Consider the following 20,456-nt stretch of genomic DNA (forward strand, 5'->3'; position numbering starts at 1 on the left):
TCCCATGACAGGTTCACGTCTGGATGAAACCTGTTGTAAACTGTGCTGATGTGATGTCATGTGGCATGGTGTGAATAATCGGGGGGGGGGGGGGGGGGGGTTGGAGGGGGGCTCAATATCTGGTGGGGTGAGTGTGATTAATATGTAAATGATTTAAATGAATGTAAATCAGGCAAAGGCTGGCCAGATCCATGACTTCCGGGTTTCGCCCACACCGGCAATCTCCCAGACTGCGAGAGTGGTCTCAAGATCCCACCCATCATTCATTCATTCATTCAAATTCAGAGGATGGCCATCGCAACCTTCCATGCACACACATGCACACGCACATGCACACGCACACGTACCCTCACACACACATGCACATGCACACACACACATGCACCCTCACACACATGCACATGCACGCACACACATGCACACGCACATGCACACGTACCCCCACACACACATGTGCATGCACGCACACACACATCCACATATGACGTGCATGCTTATGTGCACACATGCATGTACATACATGCACGCGTGCACGCACACGCATGTGCATACGCATACACAGTCCTGCATGCACACACACACGCATGCACACACATACACACGTGTACACCCACACATGCACACACACATATATACTCACACATACATATGTGCACACACACACACACATACACACACTCTCACACACACACTCTCACACCAACACACACTCAGAAAGAAAGAATAACAAAAAATCTGAAGATATAGATAGTAATTCACATGAATGTCAGAGTCCTGTGATGGGTCTTTTGTCTGATAGTTAATGTTCAGGCAGGTTCAGCTAGCTAAAAGCAGGAGTGTCGAATTCTTTCAAAGTTGGTGATGATGCATCAAGATGAGATTGCTGTACAGAGACTTGGTCAGCTCTGATGACGGCAAAAACCTTCCAGAGAAGAAAGCTTTGTGGTTGTTTAGACTTGAGGTAGGCTTGTCGTCAGCCTGAAGTCCTGCTTTGGTGTTGACAGGCTGGATGTTTAACGGGAGACTGCCCTGGGAGTTCAGGAATGTAACATTTAAACTTTCCAAAGACCAAAGGAGCTTAGGTCATGTGGTATTGCTCATTGATAAGTCAGTTTTGGGTTAACAATCAATTTTGATATTTCTGATCAGAATCCATTGTTCAGCTTTGGAGGTTGATGGTGGCTATAGTGCCTCTGCAGGTATATGGATTTTGATGGCTCTTCCTTTATTATAAGTCCAGGCTGGGAAGACGGATCATCCGCTGTCCCCTTGTTTTATTGACTGTAATGTGTCCACACATTGATAGTGTGACGATGGCCATGGGGGATCATTAACAGATCTCCCAGTGGGCCTCGTAGAATATGATTTCCCCTATTAGACGAGTGGAGGCTCGCCCAATAGAGAAGGAGCAGCGGGGGTTTTGAATCCAGCAGGCTCCACTCAGGCCGGCAGTCGATAGAATTGGGGGTTGAGCTGCACTCTGTAGCCACTGAACAGCAGTCCCGGCACACTGTAAATAAAGGGTGATTGGTGATGGAAGACCAGTCTCGGTTAGATTAATACAGATAGGTGTGAGAGTCCACAAGGATGACGGTTGAGTTTTATGCTGTAATTACTGTTGGAAATTTCTATAACTGTAACCAACTTGTGAATCAGGTGACCTGTAGCAGACAATTTTCTTTGGTACAGCAAAGAAAGTCCATTTTTGAATAAGCAGAAAGTAAGGAGCTTGAGTTAAACAGTTTGTGATCTCTTTCATGTTATATGGACATGACGATTATTTGTGAGAAACATGCATTGAAACAATTTGTTCTTCCTTATTTGAACAGTATTACTGAATAGTCGCAGAGAGAATTCGCACAGTGGAGAGACCAACTTCAGAAAACAACCAAAATGTACAACGGGGCCACGAGTAAGGCAGCGCGGAGTGTGTTACGGAGTTCGAGTATAAGCGGGGAGATGTATGACATGGAGAAGAGCAGCGGCAGCCAGCAGGAACCGGTGGCAGATAATGCCATTAAGAAGAGGCGGTCCAGTCTTGGTGCCAAAATGGTCGCGATTGTCGGACTGTCGCAATGGAGCAAAAGTACAACTCAACTTAACCAGACCGGTAAGTTAAAGATTAAGCTGGTTTAAGAAGGTGATTGGGAAAGGGTGTACTGGCTAATTAAAGATTACCACACTCTGACCTACTGTACGATCCAGGTACAAAGCGCACTAATGTACAAAGCTCAGATTGGTGAGCTGAATGATGCAGCAGCCTGTACAGGAGGTAGGGAGGTTTGTAGAGGATGCTGGCTCCTCTTTCTTTGCTGGTGGAGCCTAGAGCAGGCCAGGGATGTATTGGCCAATTTCAGCTGGGTCGGCAATACAGGTGAGCCAACTGGATCCAACATCCCAAAGGGAAAAATGGGAAATCATCCCCAATTCCGATTCCAGGATCATTGTCCTGCTGACATGTACACATGGGTAAGCGTCAAACAAGGTCAACCTCACTCTGCCCAGCTCTGCAGAGTGAGGTTGACTGCCGCAGTCATTTTAAAGATTCATATAGAAACGTAAGGATGAGCATGAGGCCAGCGGAGGAGAAGTAAATCAGGAGGGAGAAGGCTACAAAGAGTTTTAGCAATTGTTGTCAACAAAGTCCTCCAGACTTGGAAGATATTTCTATAGTTTCAGAAGATGAAATGCTTTGAGAGCAGTTTGTGAATGGAATAAATTGTACGTTTGAATAATTTGAATAAACTGGGCCTTTGAAAGGATAGTGCTGATGACTTTGTTCATGGTGTTATTCCACTCCTTTCTCTGTGAAAGATATCAGCTGTGGTTCAGTGAAAGCACACCCCCCTCTGACTCTCAATGTTAAAGGTGCAAGTCCCACTCTCAGGGCACTCAGCCTATAATTCCCAGCACTAAAGGAGTGCTGCACTGTCAGAGATGCTTCTTTATCGATGTGACATTAAATTGAGGGCCATCTTCTCTCTCAGGTGAATGTAAAACAATGTGATATTGTTTATAGAGAAGAGTACTTGTGTTTATATAAATATATAACATTCCTGGACATTCTTATGTTTATATGAATCTAGAGTATAAAAGTAGAAGTGTTATTGCAATTGTATAGGGTGTTGGTGAGACCACATCTGGAGTATTGTGTCCAGTTTTGGTCTCCTTATTTGAGGAAGGATGTTGCGGCATTGGAGGCAGTTCAGAGGAGGTTCACCAGATTGATTCCGGGGATGAAAGGGGTTGATGTATGAGGAGAGATTAAAGTTTGGGCTTATACACGTTGGAGTTTAGAAGAATGAGAGGGGATTTGATCGAGGTATATAAAATTTTAAAAGGGATTGAAAAAGTAAATGTAGATCAAATGTTTCCTCTTGTGGGGCAAACTCGAACACAAGGTCACAGGTATCGGCTGAGAGGCGGTAGATTTAAAACTGAGATGAGGAGGAACTACTTCTCACAGAGGGTGGTGAGTTTATGGAACTCGCTGCCCCATCGCGCGGGGGAGTCTGAATCATTGAATCAAGAAGGAGATGGATATATTTCTAATAGAAAATGGAATAAAGGGCTGTGGGGAACAGGTGGGGAAGGTGGATTTGAGACCAGGAAGAGATCAGCCATGATCTGATTGAATGGCAGAGCAGGCTCGAAGGGCTGAATTTGCCTACTTCTGCTCCCAATTCCTATGTTCCTATATTCATACATGCCTTGCTCAGCACATTCAGTCTCCTGGGCCATCTCTACTGCTTTCTGCAGCAAAATCTGGGTTTCAGCGTTTTCTTTTGGATGTTGGGGTTGTTGATCCCACAAACCAAACGGTCCCTCAACATGTCTCCCAATGAAGGCCCAAATCTGTGCTCAACCAGCTGTCAAAGTCTGGCCACAAAGCCGGAGACTATCTCTCCTGCCTCCCCAACAGCAGAATTTGTACCTCTGCATGATAACAGAAGGTTAGGAGTTATAGCAATCCTTAACTCAATTGACTAACTGGTCGAAGGTTTTTGTGCCTGGAGCTTTGGGTGATGTGACATCCTCAGCAGATTGTAAGTCTATGGGCCACAGACTGTGAGCAGAATCACCTTCTGTTTCTCCTCAGCTACTAGTTCCTTCACCATGGAAAAATACTGCAGCCTCTCAATTTCCTGCCCCCAGTTCTTGATCTCGGGGTCAGATGGTGCTATTTTCCTGATTAGCAGCATTTTAAAAATTGAGTTTGTATCTTGTATACTTTGAACTCTGAGTGATCGCTCTCCTCCCCCTTTAATACTCCATTGTGGCTTTCAGCAACTGGTCCAGTTCGTCCTCGAGGCAACACAACGTGGCAAATAACAAAATAAAAGATTTGTTGACTGAGTGGAACTATTTGCAACTAATACCTGTCTACTCCCGACAACACCCCGACTCTAACTGAAATACTCCGGCCCCCAGGGATGCACACCCTCACTCCCTATTGGCCCAGGTTTGCACACTCGCGTTCCATTGGTTTTGGCCCGCTCACGTGGGCATGGAGGATCGTTCATCAAAGGGTCACACTAACATAACTTCCTTACTTAGAAAGCAGTGGTCCAAAGATGTGCGGGTTAGGTTGATTGGCCATGCTAAAATTGCCCCTTAGTATCCTGAGATGTGTAGATTAGCGGGTAAATATGTAGGGATATGGGGGTAGGGCCTGGGTGGGATTGTGGTTGGTGCAGACTCGATGGGCCGAATGGCCTCCTTCTGCACTGAAGGGTTTCTATGATTCTAAGAAGGGGTCATGAGATGTCCTTGGCAAAAATGTCCTTGGTTATCGTTTTTCTAGAGCCTTTCAAATATATCTTTTTTGAGAATGATGAAATCATAAAATCACAAAATGGTTATAGATCAGACGTAGGCAAAGAATACGAAGAACAAAGAGGAGGTGATGGCCTAGTGGTATTATCGCTAGACTATTAATCCAGAAACTCAGCTAATGTTCTGGGGACCCGGGTTCAAATCCCAGCATGGCGGATAGTGGAATTTGAATTCAATAAAAAAAATCTGGAATTAAGAGTCTATTGATGACTATGAAATCATTGTCGCTTGTTGGAAAAACCCATCTGGTTCACTCATGTCCTTTAGGGGAGGAAATCTGGCGTCCTTACCCCACCTGACCTACATGTGACTCCAGAGCTGCAGCAATGTGGTTGACTTTCAATTGCCCTCCAAGGGCAACTAGGGATGGGCAATAAATGTTGGCCAGCCAGCGACGCCCACGTCCCACAAATTAATTTTTAAAAAGTACAGCACAGGCCCTTCGGCCCACCAAGCCTGTGCCGACATATGCGCCTTTCTAAGCTAAAGACCTTCTGCCTCTCCACGCTCCGTATTCCTCTATTCCCTGCCTATTCATATATCTGTCAAGATGCCTCTTAAACATCGCTTCTACCACCTCCTCCGGCAGCGCATTCCAGGCATTTACCATCCTGTGTAAAAAAAACTTGATGTGGTGATGCCGGCGTTGGACTGGGGTAAACACAGTAAGAAGTTTAACAACACCAGGTTAAAGTCCAACAGGTTTATTTGGTAGCAAAAGCCACACAAGCTTTCGGAGTTTCAAGCCCCTTCTTCAGGTGAGTGGGAATTCTGTTCACAAACAGAGCATATAAAGACACAGACTCAATTTACATGAATAATGGTTGGAATGTGAATACTTACAACTAATCAAGTCTTTAAGATATAAACAATGTGAGTGGAGAGAGCATCAAGACAGGCTAAAGAGATGTGTATTGTCTCCAGACAAGACTTATATCTTAAAGACTTGATTAGCTGTAAGTATTCGCATTCCAACCATTATTCATGTAAATTGAGTCTGTGTCTTTATCTGCCCTGTTTGTGAACAGAATTCCCACTCACCTGAAGAAGGGGCTTGGAGCTCCGAAAGCTTGTGAGGCTTTTGCTACCAAATAAACCTGTTGGACTTTAACCTGGTGTTGTTAAACTTCTTACTAAAAAAAACTTGCCACTCACATCTCCTTTAAACTTTCCCCCTTTTACCTTAAACCTATGACCCCCTAGTAACTGACATTTCTACCCTGGGTTAAAGACTGTGACTATCCATTCTATCCACGCCTCTCATCGTTTTGTAAGCTTATATCAGGTCACCCCTCAGCATCTGAATTTCAAGTAAAAACAAACCAGGTTTGTCCAATCTCTCCTCATAGTTAATACCCTCCAAACCAGGCAACATATTGATAAGTCTTTTTGTACCCGCTCCAAAACCTCCACCTCTTTCTGGTAATGTAGTGAGATGCTGCGTCTTTGTAACAGTAACTCCAGCTGCCCACCCTTTTCTCTCAGCCAGCTAATTTGTTTTTCTTCAAATATTTCTCTAATTCCTTTTTGACAGCCTGGTTTGACTCTGCCTCCAGCACACTATCAGGCAATGCATGCCAAATTGTAACCATTGCCACGGAATAAAGATTTTCCTCGTGTTGCTTTTGCTAAATTTACTGTTCGTCATAAATCTATGCCCTCTGGTTTTTGACCCTTTCACCAATAGAAACAGTTTCTCCCTCTCTACCCTGTCTCGTCCCCTCATGATTTTGAATATCTTTATCAAGTCTCCTCTCAGCCTTCTCTTAAGGAAAGCAGTCCAAGTTCCTCCAATCCAGATAATTGAAGTCCCTCCTCACGGGGACTTTTCTCCTGAATCTTTTCTGCACTCTCTCCAACGTCTTCACGGTGACACAGTGGTTAACACTGCGCCAAAGATCCAGGTTCAATTCCGGCCTTGGGTGACTGTCTGTGTGGAGTTCGCATTTCCAGCCTGTGGGTGCCTGTGTGGGTGTCTGTGGCTGTCTGTGTGGGTTTCCTCCGGGTGCTCTGGTTTCCTCCCACAGTGCAAAGATGTGCAGACTAGGTGGATTGGCCATGCTAAATTGCCCCTTAGTGTCAGGGGGATTCGCAGGGTAAATACGTGGGGTTACGGGAATGGGACTGTTGCCAGTGCAGGCTCGATGGGCCGAATGGCCTCCTTCTGCACTGTCGTGATTCTTTGAAAGTCGTGCTGGTTAGGTGCATTGGCCATGCTGAATTCTCCCTCAGTGTACCTGAACAGGTGCTGGAGTGTGGCATCTAGGGGATTTTCACAGTAACTTCATTGCAGTGTTAATGTAAGCCGACTTGTGACATTAATAAATAAACTTAAACTTTATCCTTCCGAGAGTGTGGTGCCCTTTGACTCACCGCTCCAGTTGTAGGTGAATCAGTGACCAGCATTTACCGACTGCTCCAAAGCGGGACCCCCCACCCACACCTCCACCCCAGGGAGAATTTGGCCAACCAAAAATCTATTGATTTTCAGAGGGATCGGAAGATTCCAGTGATGGGTCTTAAAGTTAAAGTTTTATTTATTAGTCACAAGTAGGCTTATATTAACACTGCGATGAAGTTACTGTGAAAATCCCCTCATCACCACACTCCGGCACCTGTTCGGGTACACTGAGGGAGAATTCGGCATGGCCAATTCACCTAACCAGCACGTCTCTCAGACTGTGGGAGGAAACGGGAGCACCCGGAGGAAACCCACGCAGACATGTGCAGTCTCCGTACAGACAGTGACACAAGCTGGGAATACAGGTTTATCATAGATCACTTGTTTTTGAAGTCCAGGATTCCACCTGCCTTTTCAACAGCTTTCTTAACCTGCTCTACCATCTTTCCTTTGAGGTTATTTGTACCCCCAAGCCTCTCTGTTCCTGCATCCCTTTTAGAATTGTACCATTTAGGTTAGAAAGCCTTTTCTCATTCTTTTGACAAAAATGTAGCACTTCAATTCTCTGCATTAAACTTATGGATCTGTTGGTGATTGAGTTTGCCAAAGGTGCTATAAGAATGGGAATTCTTCCTTCTTGTCTTCCACAGAGATCTTCAATGGAACTAGGAAACCACAAATTTGACTATAACTTTACTCTTGAGAGTGGTGTAGAGTAAGGGTGTGTGTAAACTGTCTGTCGCAACAAGTTACAACCCAACCACTAGACAGCATCTCTGACTGTAGCAGTGTGTCATTTCCTAATTCCTCACTAACCTACCTATAATGAGTTGATGAGTGATAAAAATTTCTTTCTTGGGATGTGGACATGGTAGGAGCATTAATTCCTGCTTCCTAGTGCAGCTGCTTTGTGGATGGCTTGTGTTCTGTGGATGGTTTGTGTTCTGTGGATGGTTTGTGTTTTGTGGATGGTTTGTGTTTTGTGGATGGCTTGTGTTTTTTGTGGATGGTTGGATGGTTTGTGGATGGTTTGTGTGCTGAACGTATTGCCACGGTGCTGTTAGATCGGGAGTTTGAGGATTTTGCCCCGGTGATGATGAAGAAACAAAGACTGGATGGTGTGTGACTTGGAGAGGAAATCGAAGATGGTGGTGCTTCCTTGCACCCTTATCCTCCCAGGTGGTGGTCACGGGGTTTGGGAGATGCTGTTGCAGTGAGGGATAAAGCAGGTAGTAGTTTTGTGGTGGAGATTTGAACCATTGGTGGCCGGACTAAGGGTACCAAATACTGGTGAGCATGTGGAAGTCATGATGTGGAGATGCCGGTGTTGGACTGGGGTGAACACAGTAAGAGTTTTAACAACACCAGGTTAAAGTCCAACAGGTTTATTTGGTAGCTAATGGTATTTGCTACCAAATAAACCTGTTGGACTTTAACCTGGTGTTGTTAAAACTCTTACTGTGAGCATGTGGAATCCATGGAGTGACTGAGCCAAAGAGGGAGATCCATTAAAGGTGACACTACTACATTAGGGAGAGAGGAATAGAAGAATATAATTAGAGTTAGATGGAATTAGGTGAGAGGCTCATGTGGGGCATAAACACTGACATAGACCAATTAGGCTGACTGGCCTGTTCCTGTGCTGTAAATTTCATGTCAAGTTAAACATGAATTGTCACTGTCAGATAGTCTTTGCTGGGCTTGAACCCAGATACCAGAATGGAAAGGTTAAAGTGGAAATCACTGAAATACCCAGTACTCAGTAGATATGTTTAAAGGAGAACGACTGTTTTGAACATTAACTTTTCAAGTAAGGAGAACCTGTTAACATTCAAACTGTGAGCCCAGAGACTGTGAAGGTAATAAACCTCATCTGTTTTCCATGTCGAAAGCCTTCTCTACAGTTGCTTAATTAATTATAATGGGTATAGTTTATTTAAAATTCATTTACAACATGTGGCTGTCTGGCTGGCCAGCTTTTATTGCCCATCCCTGGTTGCCCCTGAGAAGGTGGTGGTGAGCTGCCATCTTGAACCGCCGCAGTCCATGAAGTGTAGGTACACCCACAGTGCTGTTAGGGATGGGACTCCAGGATTTTGACCCAGCGACAGTGAAGGAACAGCAAGATATTTCCAAGTCAGGATGGTGAATGACTTGGAAGGGAACTTGTAGGTGGTGGTGTTGCCATATATATGCTGCTCTTGTCCTTCTAGATGGTAGTGGTCATGGGTTTGGTAGGTGTCAAGCTTCTTGAGTGTTGTTGGAGCTGCACTCATCCAGGTAAGTGGAGAGTATTCCATTACTCTGCTGACTTGTCCCTTGTAATTGGTGGAGAGACCTTGGGAGAGAGAAGGTAACTTACTCGCCACAGTATTCCTAGCCTCTGACCTGCTCTGGTAGCCACAGTATTTAACTTGCTAGTCCAGTTCAGTTTCTGGTCAATGTTAAGTCCCTCAGGATGTTGATTCAGTGCTGGTAACACCATTGAATGTCAAGGCATGATGGTTAGATCCCCTCCGTTGGAGATGGTCATTGCCTCACACTTGTGTGGCGTAAATGTTACTTGCCGTTTGTCAGCCCAAGCCTGGATATTGTCCAGACATCGCTGCATTTGGAGATAGGCTGCTTCAGTATCTGAAGAGTTGCAAATGGTGCTGAACATTGTGCAAACATCAGTGAATGTCCGCACTTCTGACCTTATGATGGAAGGAAGGTTGTTTGATGAAGCAGCTGAAGATGGTTGGACACTCAGGGTAGTGTCCTAGGCCCAGATGAAATGATAACCTCCAACCACCACAACCATCTTCCTCTGTGCCAGGTATGATTCCTACCAATGGAGTGTTTGCCCCGAGTCCCATTTTGGCTAGGGCTCCTTGATGCCACACTCGGTCGAATGCGGCCTTGATGATTTGGGCTGTCACTCTCACCTCACCTCTGGAATTCAGCTCTTTTGTCCATGTTTGAACCAAGGCTGTAATGAGGTCAGGAGCTGAGTGACCCTGGCAAAACCCAAACTGGGCGTCACTGAGCAGGTTATTGCTGAGCTGGTGCTGCTTGATAGCACTGTTGATAACCCCTTCCATCACTTTACTGATGATTGAGAGTAGCAAAGGGCCCTCAGGTCTATCCTCAAAGGGCTGAGGCCTGTGGATTCCTGTCTTCAGTCCGTGTTTAGATAGAAAGGAAAGTCTTTGTTATTTTCAGATACTGAAGCATGTTTTTTGTTTATTCATTCAGGGGGTGTGGGTGTCACGGTTAAGATCAGCATTTATTGTTTATCAGAATCTCATTGTGAAGAATGTGTTCCGTTCATTTATGTCTGCAATGTAAATAAATTACTTTGTGGTTTGAAGTCTGTGTGACATCCTCCGACAGCACTCACTCTGTGTTATAAAAATAGTTTCATGTTAATAAATTTGATATCACAATACTCAGTGTACAGGGCACGTTACAATCTGGAATCGTACTATTTTTTAACTAGGTATTGGGCAGCAGTGGGTGCACTCCAGATTATAGAGATGTGAGGTTCGCTTACACGAGTGACTGCTTCACTGAACCATAGATAGGTCCTGGTCAATATTTATCTCATAACTAACATCATTACAATAAGTTCTCTGGTCATTACACCGTTGCTATTAATGGAACTCTGCTATGCACAAACTGACTGCACAATTGTTACATTACAATGCTGGATCCACTTGAATCTATTTCATTGACTTGTTCTCCCTTTGTTTGGTTTGGGAGTGAAGGGTTCAGATTCCTGATGGGCAAGGGATCTGGGAGTGAGGGATCTGAGGGCAAGGGATCTGGGAGCGAGGGATCTGGGAGCGAGGGATCTGGGAGTGAGGGATCTGGGAGCGAGGTATTTCGGAGCGAGGGATCTGGGAGTGAGGGATCTGAGGGCAAGGGATCTGGGAGTGAGGGATCTGGGGGCAAGGGATCTGGGGGCAAGGGATCTGGGAGCGAGGGATCTGGGAGCGAGGGATCTGGGAGCGAGGGATCTTGGAGTGAGGGATCTGGGAGCGAGGGATTTGAGAACTATGGATTTGGGAGCGATGTCCTTGCTGGGAGACCAGTTGGTGAAGTGGAGCAAATTTTAATCTAATCTAGAAGTAAAAGGGAGAAAATCCAAATAAACAAACAGAATGCACAGCAAGAGGGAAAAGTAGCAGCAGGTGAGATGGAGGACAAAGTAAAATGACTCTGATTGCCAAACAGATGCGATTTGGATTATATATACCTTACAGTATTGTGAATAAGATCAGTAGACAACAGGTACAAATGGGAGTGTGAACAGTCTCTTTCTACTCGGCAAACTCGTAGATCAGGAATTGAAAGCTGCTTTGGAAACATCATTGATTCTATAGGCTGTTTGGGATCATTATCACATTGATTGGAATATAATGACACTGGTATGATTCTGAATAGCCAGATGAGGATCAGTGCTGGGGCCTGGGCTGTTTACAATCTCTATCGGTGACTTAGATGAAGGCACTGAATGTATGGTTGCTAAATTTGCTGATGCACCAAGATAGGTTGGAAAGTAAATTGTAATGAGGAGGTAGAGAGTCCACGAAGGAACATGAACAGGTGAAGTGCATGGCAGAAATTTGTCAGACGGAGTACAATGTGGAAAATGTGAACTTGTGGCAGGAAGAATAAGAAAAGCAGCAGTTTATTTAAGTGGAGAGTTTGCAAAACTCAAAGGTCTCGAGTATAAGGTACAGAAGTCTGCTTACATGATTTACAAAATGTTGGTATGCAGGAATAGCAAGTGATTAGGAAAGCAAATGGAAAGTTGTCATTTATTGCAAAGGGAAAGGAATTTAAGGTAGGAAGGTTTTACTGCAGTTATGCAAGGCCTTGGTGAGACCACATCTGGAGCATTGTGTGCAGTTTTTGTCTCTTTATTTGAAAAAAAGATGTAATTGCATTAGAAGTAGTTCAAAGAAGGTTTGCTTGACTCATTCCTGGGATGAGGATCTGATCCAATGAAGAGAGTTTGAACAGGTTGGGCCGTATCCTTTGTAGGTTAGTAGAATGAGAGGTGATGTTATTGAAAGATATCAGATTCCAAAGGGAGTTAAGAGGCAGCTATCTGGAGAAACTAGGGGGACACAGTTTGAAATTGGAAGGAGATGAGAAGGATTTTTTTTCTCAGAGGATCTTTATTCTGTGGAATTCTCTTCCCTGGATGGGAATGGAGGCTGGGTCATTAAATTTAGAACATAGAACATTACAGCGCAGTACAGGCCCTTCGGCCCTCGATGTTGCACCGACCTGTGAAACCAATCTAAAGCCCATCTAACGTACGCTATTCCAATATCATCCATATGTTTATCCAATGACCCTTTAAATGCCCTTAATGTTGACGAGTCCACTACTGCTGCAGGCAGGGCATTCCACGCCCTTACTACTCTCTGAGTAAAGAACCTACCTCTGACATCTGTCCTATATCTATCACCCCTTAATTTAAAGCTATGTCCCCTCGTGCTAGCCATCACCATCCGAGGAAAAAGGCTCTCACTATCCACCCTATCTAATCCTCTGATCATCTTGTATACCTCTATTAAGTCACCTTTTAACCTTCTCTCTAACGAAAACAGCCTCAAGTCACTCAGCCTTTCCTCATAAGACCTTCCCACCATTACCAGGCAACATCCTGGTAAATCTCCTCTGCACCCTTTCCAATGCTTCCACATCCTCCCTATAATGCGGCGACCAGAACTGTACGCAATACTCCAAGTGCGGCCGCACCAGAGTTTTGTACAGCTGCAGCATGACATCATGGCTCCGAAACTCAATCCCCCTACCAATAAAAGCTAACACACAGTACACCTTCTTAACAACCCTATCAACCTGGGTGCCAACTTTCAGGGATCTATGCACATGGACACCGAGATCTCTCTGCTCATCCACACTACCAAGTATCTTACCATTAGCCCAGTATTCTGTATTCCTGTTACTCCTTCCAAAATGAATCACCTCACACTTTTCCGCATTAAACTCCATTTGCCACCTCTCAGCCCAGCTCTGCAGCTTATCTATGTCCCTCTGTAACCTGCCACTTCTCTCCGCACTGTCTACAACTCTACCGACTTTAGTGTCATCCGCAAATTTACTAACCCAGCCTTCTGCGCCCTCATCCAGGTCATTTATAAAAATGACAAACAGCAGTGGCCCCAAAACAGATCCTTGTGGTACACCACTAGTAACTGAACTCCAGGATGAACATTTCCCATCAACCACCACCCTCTGTCTTCTTACAGCTGGCCAATTTCTGATCCAAACCACAAAATCACCCTCAATCCCATGCCTCCGTATTTTCTGCAATAGCCTACCATGGGGAACCTTATCAAACGCTTTACTGAAATCCATATACACCACATCAACTGCTTTACCCTCATCCACCTCTTTGGTCACCTTCTCAAAGAACTCAATAAGGTTTGTGAGGCATGACTTACCTTTCACAAAACCGCATTGACTATCCCTAATCAAATTGTTCCTTTCTAGATGATTATAAATCCTATCTCTTATAATCCTTTCCAAAACTTTGCCCACAACAGAAGTAAGGCTCACTGGTCTATAATTACCAGGGTGGTCTCTACTCCCCTTCTTGAACAAGGAGACAACATTTGCTATCCTCCAGTCTTCTGGCACTATTCCTGTAGACAATGACGACATGAAGATCAAAGCCAAAGGCTCTGCAATCTCCTCCCTAGCTTCCCAGAGAATCCTAGGATAAAACCCATCCGGCCCACAGGACTTATCTATTTTCACACTTTCCAGAATTGCTAACACCTCCTCCTTATGAACCTCAATCCCGTCTAGTCCAATAGCCTGTATCTCAGTATTCTCCTCGACAACATTGTCTTTTTCCTGTGTGAATACTGACGAAAAATATTCATTTAGCGCCTCTCCTATCTCTTCGGACTCCACGCACAACTTCCCACTACTGTCCTTGACTGGCCCTAATCTTACCCTAGTCATTCTTTTATTCCTGACATACCTATAGAAAGCTTTAGGGTTTCCTTGATCCTACCTGCCAAAGACTTCTCATGTCCCCTCCTGGCTCTTCTTAGCTCTCTCTTCAGGTCCTTCCTGGCTAACGTGTAACTCTCAAGCGCCCTAACTGAGCCTTCCTGTCTCATCTTTACATAAGTCTCCTTCTTCCTCTTCACAAGAGATTCAACTTCTTTAGTAAACCACGGTTCCCTCGCTCGACCACTTCCTCCCTGTTATCAAGGACACGCAGTAGCTGTTCATTGAACAAGCTCCACATTTCAATTGTGCCCATCCCCTGCAGATTTCTTCCCCATCCTATGCATCCTAAATCTCGCCTAATTGCATCATAATTTCCTTTCCACCAGCTATAACTCTTGCCCTGCAGTATATACCTATCCCTTTCCATCACTAAAGTAAACATAACCGAATTGTGGTCACTATCACCAAAGTGCTCACTTACCTCCAAATCTAACACCTGGCCTGGTTCATTACCCAGTACCAAATCCAATGTGGCCTTGCCTCTTGTTGGCCTATCTACATACTATGTCAGGAAACCCTCCTGCACGCATTGGACAAAAACTGACCCATCTAAAGTACTCAAACTATAGCGTTTCCAGTCAATATTTGTAAAGTTCAAGTCCCCCATAAAAACTACCCTGTTACTTTCACTCCTATCCAGAATCATCTTTGCAATCCTTTCCTCTACATCTCTGGAACTTTTCGGAGACCTATAGAAAACTCCCAACAGGGTGACCTCTCCTTTCCTGTTTCTAACCTCAGCCCATACTACCTCAGTCGATGAGTCCTCATCAAATGTCCTTTCTGCCACAGTAATACTGTCCTTGACTAACAATGCCACACCTCCCCCTCTTTTACCACCTTCCCTGATCTTACTGAAACATCTAAACCCCGGAACCTGCAACGACCATTCCTGTCCCTGCTCTATCCATGTCTCCGGAATGGCCACAACATCGAAGTCCCAGGTACCAACCCATGCTGCAAGTTCACCCACCTTATTCCGGATGCTCCTGGCGTTGAAGTAGACACACTTCAAACCACCTTCCTGCCTGCCGGTACACTCCTGCGACCTTATTCATGACCTCACCACTCACATCCTCCTGTACACTGGAGCAACAATTCAGGTTCCCATCCCCCTGCTGAATTAGTTTAAACCCTCCCGAAGAGCATTAGCAAATATCCCCCCCAGGATATTGGTACCCCTCTGGTCCAGGTGAAGACCATCCCGTTTGTAGAGGTCCCACCTACCCCAGAATGAGCCCCAATTATCCAGGTATCTGAATTCTTTCCTCCTGCACCATTCCTGTAGCCACGTGTTCAACTGTTCTCTCTCTCTATTCCTCTCCTCGCTCGCACGTGGCACGGGTAACAAACTAGAGATAACAACTCTATTTGTTCCACCCTAACTTCCTGAATTTCTGCCTTACATCCCCATTTCTTTTCCTACCTATGCCTTTGGTGCCTATGTGGACCACAACTTGGGGCTGGTCCCCCTCCCCCTTAAGGATCCCGAAAACACGATCCGAGACATCTCGGACCCCGGCAACTGGGAGGCAACACACTAACCGCGAGCCCCTCTCGTTCCCACAGAATCTCCTATCTGTCCCCCTAACTATGGAGTCCCCAATGACTAATGCTCTACTCCTCTCCCCCCTTCCCTTCTGAGCAACAGGGACAGACTCTGTGCCAGAGACCTGTACCCCATGGCTTACCCCTGGCAAGTCGTCCTCCCCAACAGTATCCAAAACGGTATACTTGTTATACAGAGGAACGGCCACAGGGGATCGCTGCACTGACTGCTTCTTGCCCCTTCTAACAGTCACCCAAGTATCCTCATTCCTAGGAGTATGAACCAAATATAAATATATATTTATTCAAAGCTGAGTTGGACAGAGTTTTAATAAACAGGAGTTGGGGATGGTGGAATGTCTGGCAGAAAGCCAGAGAATCATACGGTGCAGAAAAGGCCCATTGGGTCTGCGCCAACAATAACTACCACTAAAGTCGCACTAATCCCATTTTCCTGCACTTGTCCCATATCCTTGAATGTTATGATGTTTCAAGTGCTTATCCAAATACTTTTTAAAGGTTGTAAGGTTTCCAGCCCCCACTACCTTCCCAGGCAGCGCATTCCAGATTCCCGCCACCCTCTGGCTGAATTTTGTTTTCTCAAATCCCTTCTGAATCTCCTGTCTCTTACCCTAAAACTATGTCCCTTTCTGATTGACCCCTCAACCAAGGGAACAGCTGCTGCCTATTCATCCTGTCCATACCCCTCAATCTTATACACCTTAATCATGTCCCCCTCAGCCCTCTCTGCTCTAAAGAAAACAATCCAAGCCTATCCAGTCTCTCCTTATAGCTCAAATGTTCCATCCCAGGCAACATCCTGGTGAATCTCCTCTGTACCCCCTCTAGCACAATCACATCCTTCCTATAGTGAGGTGACCAGAACTGTACACGGTACTCCAGCTGTGGTCCAACCAGTGTTTTGTACAGCTCCAACATTATCTCCTTGCTCTTATACTCTATGCCATGACTGATGAAAACAACTGTCCCATATGCCTTCCTAACTCTCCTATTCCCTGCTCTGCCACCTTCAGGGATCTGTGAATAAGTATCCCAAGATCCCGCTGTTCCTCTGAACTTCCTAGTGTCCTGCTAGGAACTAGTATTCATTGAATACTCCTTTGTCTTGTTACTTCTTCCAAAGTGCATCATCTTTCACAAAACAGTGTTTTGCGGCACGGTAGCACAGTGGTTAGCACTGCTGCTTCACAGCTCCAGGGACCTGGGTTCGATTCCCGGCTTGGGTCACTGTCTGTGTGGAGTTTGCACATTCTCCTCGTGTCTGCGTGGGTTTCCTCCGGGTGCTCCGGTTTCCTCCCACAGTCCAAAGATGTGCGGGTTAGGTTGATTGGCTATGCTAAAATTGCCCCTTAGTGTCCTGAGATGCATAGGTTAGAGGGATTAGCGGGTAAATATGTAGGGATATGGGGGTAGGGCCTGGGTGGGATTGTGGTCGGTGTAGACTCGATGGGCCGAATGGCCTCTTTCTACACTGTAGGGTTTCTATGATTTCTATGATAGTGTTAAATATAATCTGCCACTGCTCTGCCCATCTGACCAACCCACCTATATCTTCCTGTAACCTATGACCTTCTTCTTCACTATTAAACACCTGACCAATCTTGGTGTCATCTACAAACTTGCTTACCATTCCCCCACATTATCATCGATATGATTTTTGTATATAGCAAACAATAAGGGACCCAGCACTGAACCTTGTGGTCCGCCACTGGACACCAGCTTCCAGTCACTCAAACAACCTTCTACCACCACCCTATAGCAGGAATCTGGCAGAACAGGTGAGGGTTGGGGGGCATAAAATGCGCATGTGTTAACTTGGAAGAGTAATCAAACAAGCCAGTTTCTGATCCATCTCACCAAGTTTCCCTGAATTCCATGTTTCAACCTTCTCAATTAGTCTCCCATGTGAAACTTTGTCAAAGGTTTTTCTAAAATCCATATAAACTACATCAACTGCACTTTCCTCATCCACACACTCGATCACATTTTCAAAAGAATTCAATCAAATTTGCCCTCCCTCTGACAAAGCCATGCTGACTATCCCTAATTAACCCATACCTTTCCAAGTGGAGATTAATTCTCTCCTTCAAAATTTTTTCCAATAGTTTCCCAACCACTGACGTGAGACTCACGGGTTTGTAAAGATGGTAAAGTGGAGATGAGACAACATGAGCCATGATCTTATCGAATGGTGGACAGCTTGAAGGGCTGAATGGCCTTCTCCTGCTCTTAAGTCTTAGGTTCCTATTTTCCAACAAATGTTGTAATCACTAATCACTGACCCGCTAGTAAGTAGCCTGAAGGAGGAGTTGGAATCTGGAATATCCTACTTGAGGTGTTTTATGTATAAGCATATATTTCCGAATATGCACAGCAGGCACATACACAGAAAGGTTTAATCTACCCTAACTCACCAGGTGAGAACCTCATTGGATCAGGATTCCAATGTAAAATTGGGTAGGGTGTAAAGACCAACAATGCATTGAATTGCATCAATTCTCCAACTGGTGGAATAGTTTAAATTGGTCTTGATTGTCCTGCCTCTGTTGGGCAGGCAGGACATGATTCCAGGATCCTCACGCCCATTCCCATTACCAGCAATGTTTGGCGAGCATGGGTAGCAAATCTGAATGCAGCATTCCCTACCCCTGCCAGCTCCATTGCGGTGGCTCCCGATGGAGTCAGGCTGGGATTTGCAGGAGAGGTGGCTCACGGCCCCTCACAGAAGTCATCAACCGGGGAGGATCCTATTCTGGAGTCAGAAACTAAAACAAAACCATTAGGCATTCAACATGCCCTTTCCAAAAAAATCCCTCTCTGAACTTCTCCTAAAACATAATCAGACACATCGAGAGAAAATTCCTTGAAGAAACTTTTATTCCAGACCAAGTAAACTCATTGGCATTGAAAAAAAAACACTTGAAAGATCAAGATAACATTCAAACAAACCTAACAGTCCTCTTTGCAATTGAATAACCTGCCTCCCACAGAGCTGAATCGGCTTGTTCTTTAGAGATCAGACAAATAATCATAATGAGGCCATCTGGCAACTGTATTGAGAGCACCAGAGTAAAAAAGTGGCCATGGAGGTCACATGGGGATAGACCGAGCATGTCCAGAGCATATAACATGTTTGAGAGTTGCGGAGGGAGATGAGGGCGAGAGGGTGTTTAGAATAAACCACAAAACGCAAACATGCTTATTTGAGAGTTATTGAGGCGGATTCTCTTGGGAATCTGGACTATATTACAATCTTCTCAGATTTTCTAATTCCAGTTTCTCACTATTAGAACCCAAGAGGTCTGAGACCCATCTGTCTGAATGCGCTTGCTAGGAAGAGTAATCGAACAAATTAATTTTGTTAAAATATGCATATTTTATGCCCCCAACCCCTCACCTGTTCTGCCAGATTCCTGCTATAGGTTTTGGCAGCAGTTCACTGAAATAGCTATAAATTGGAGGCACCTCTGTTACATCTCTGGCTGCTGTTAGTAATAGGTTTACCTTCCCATGTGTTTGAATTGGTGTTTGCTGTTCATATTGCCCCAGTTCAGTCAGTAGTGTGAACTCCCCTCTCAATCACCACATATCGAGGTTGAGGAACCCAAATCTCTCCCCTCTTAATGCAGTTGCTCTGATTGGCTTCTCTCGAAGTGCTCACATGCTTTTTGTTTTGGTTTCAGTAGTTGTAGGAAATTGATGATAAAGGGACTGTTTGTGATGGCAACAAAACAACATGGACAAAGCTTGAGGGACCTCACAGTAGAAGCAGATTGTCTCCTCAGACCCGTGTATTTAAATCAGTAAGAGAGTCAGCAGCAATGGCAATTCTATCTTCTTTGTTTCTCTTGCTCTCTGCAGGCAGGGACAATGATACCAATTTTAGCATCTCCAACTGTGCCAGCTGAACCCAGGCTGGTAGAATCCAGACTGAATCCTGCGCATTGTCCACGGCTCAGTGCCACAGCAGGTCGATATCACTTTTTATCAGAATTGGAAAGACAGCTTGCTCAATGAGGGTCAGACTTCCCATTGGGACTGTTTCTTTTATGGGTGGATTGTGTAGGGGGGGGTGTTACACAACCAGAATGGAAAATCTCCAAAAATCCACGTCACATTTATCACAAATACAGAAAATATTGTGGTGGGGCAGTGGGATGCTCTTTCACCACATTCCTCCCTGCTTACAACCTCTTTAGTCACCAAGTTTAGACAACTCAACAATACCCACAAAGAAGCAAAATACTGCGGATGCTGGAAATCTGAAATAAAAACAGAAAATGCTGGAAAGACTCAGCAGGTCTGGCAGCATCTGTGGAGAGAGAAAAGCAGAGTTAACATTTTGAATCTGGATGACTCTTCCAAGTGAAAGAAGAGTCCTACTGACTTGAAACATTAACGCTGTTTGTCTCTCCACAGATGCTGCCAGACTGCTGAGTCTTTCCAGCATTTTCTGTTTTTCTCCCAACAATACCCATCACAAGAATAAAGACATCAAAGTCTTGATCACTGGTTGTAAGGGGAGAAAGATCAGTGCAGTTCCTCTCCTCCAATGTCAGCAAGATACCACAGACCAGCTATCTCCTTGTGGTGACTGCCTTTCAAT

The 20,456-nt window shown here is 45.0% G+C and overlaps 1 protein-coding gene across 1 annotated transcript in view; it reads left to right on the plus strand.

The window, feature by feature from the left end:
- Positions 1-1,893: 1,893 nt before the first annotated feature.
- The window catches only part of rims3 (regulating synaptic membrane exocytosis 3), a 387,468-nt gene continuing 368,905 nt past the window's right edge, over positions 1,894-20,456 (plus strand). Inside the window, exon 1 of the mRNA XM_078238435.1 lies at positions 1,894-2,110. Within this exon, the coding sequence (XP_078094561.1) occupies positions 1,894-2,110 (217 nt within the window). The remainder of the gene's footprint in view (positions 2,111-20,456) is intronic.

The sequence above is a fragment of the Mustelus asterias genome, chromosome 21, assembly GCF_964213995.1.
Source record: "Mustelus asterias chromosome 21, sMusAst1.hap1.1, whole genome shotgun sequence".
In the NCBI taxonomy this organism is placed as follows: domain Eukaryota; kingdom Metazoa; phylum Chordata; class Chondrichthyes; order Carcharhiniformes; family Triakidae; genus Mustelus; species Mustelus asterias.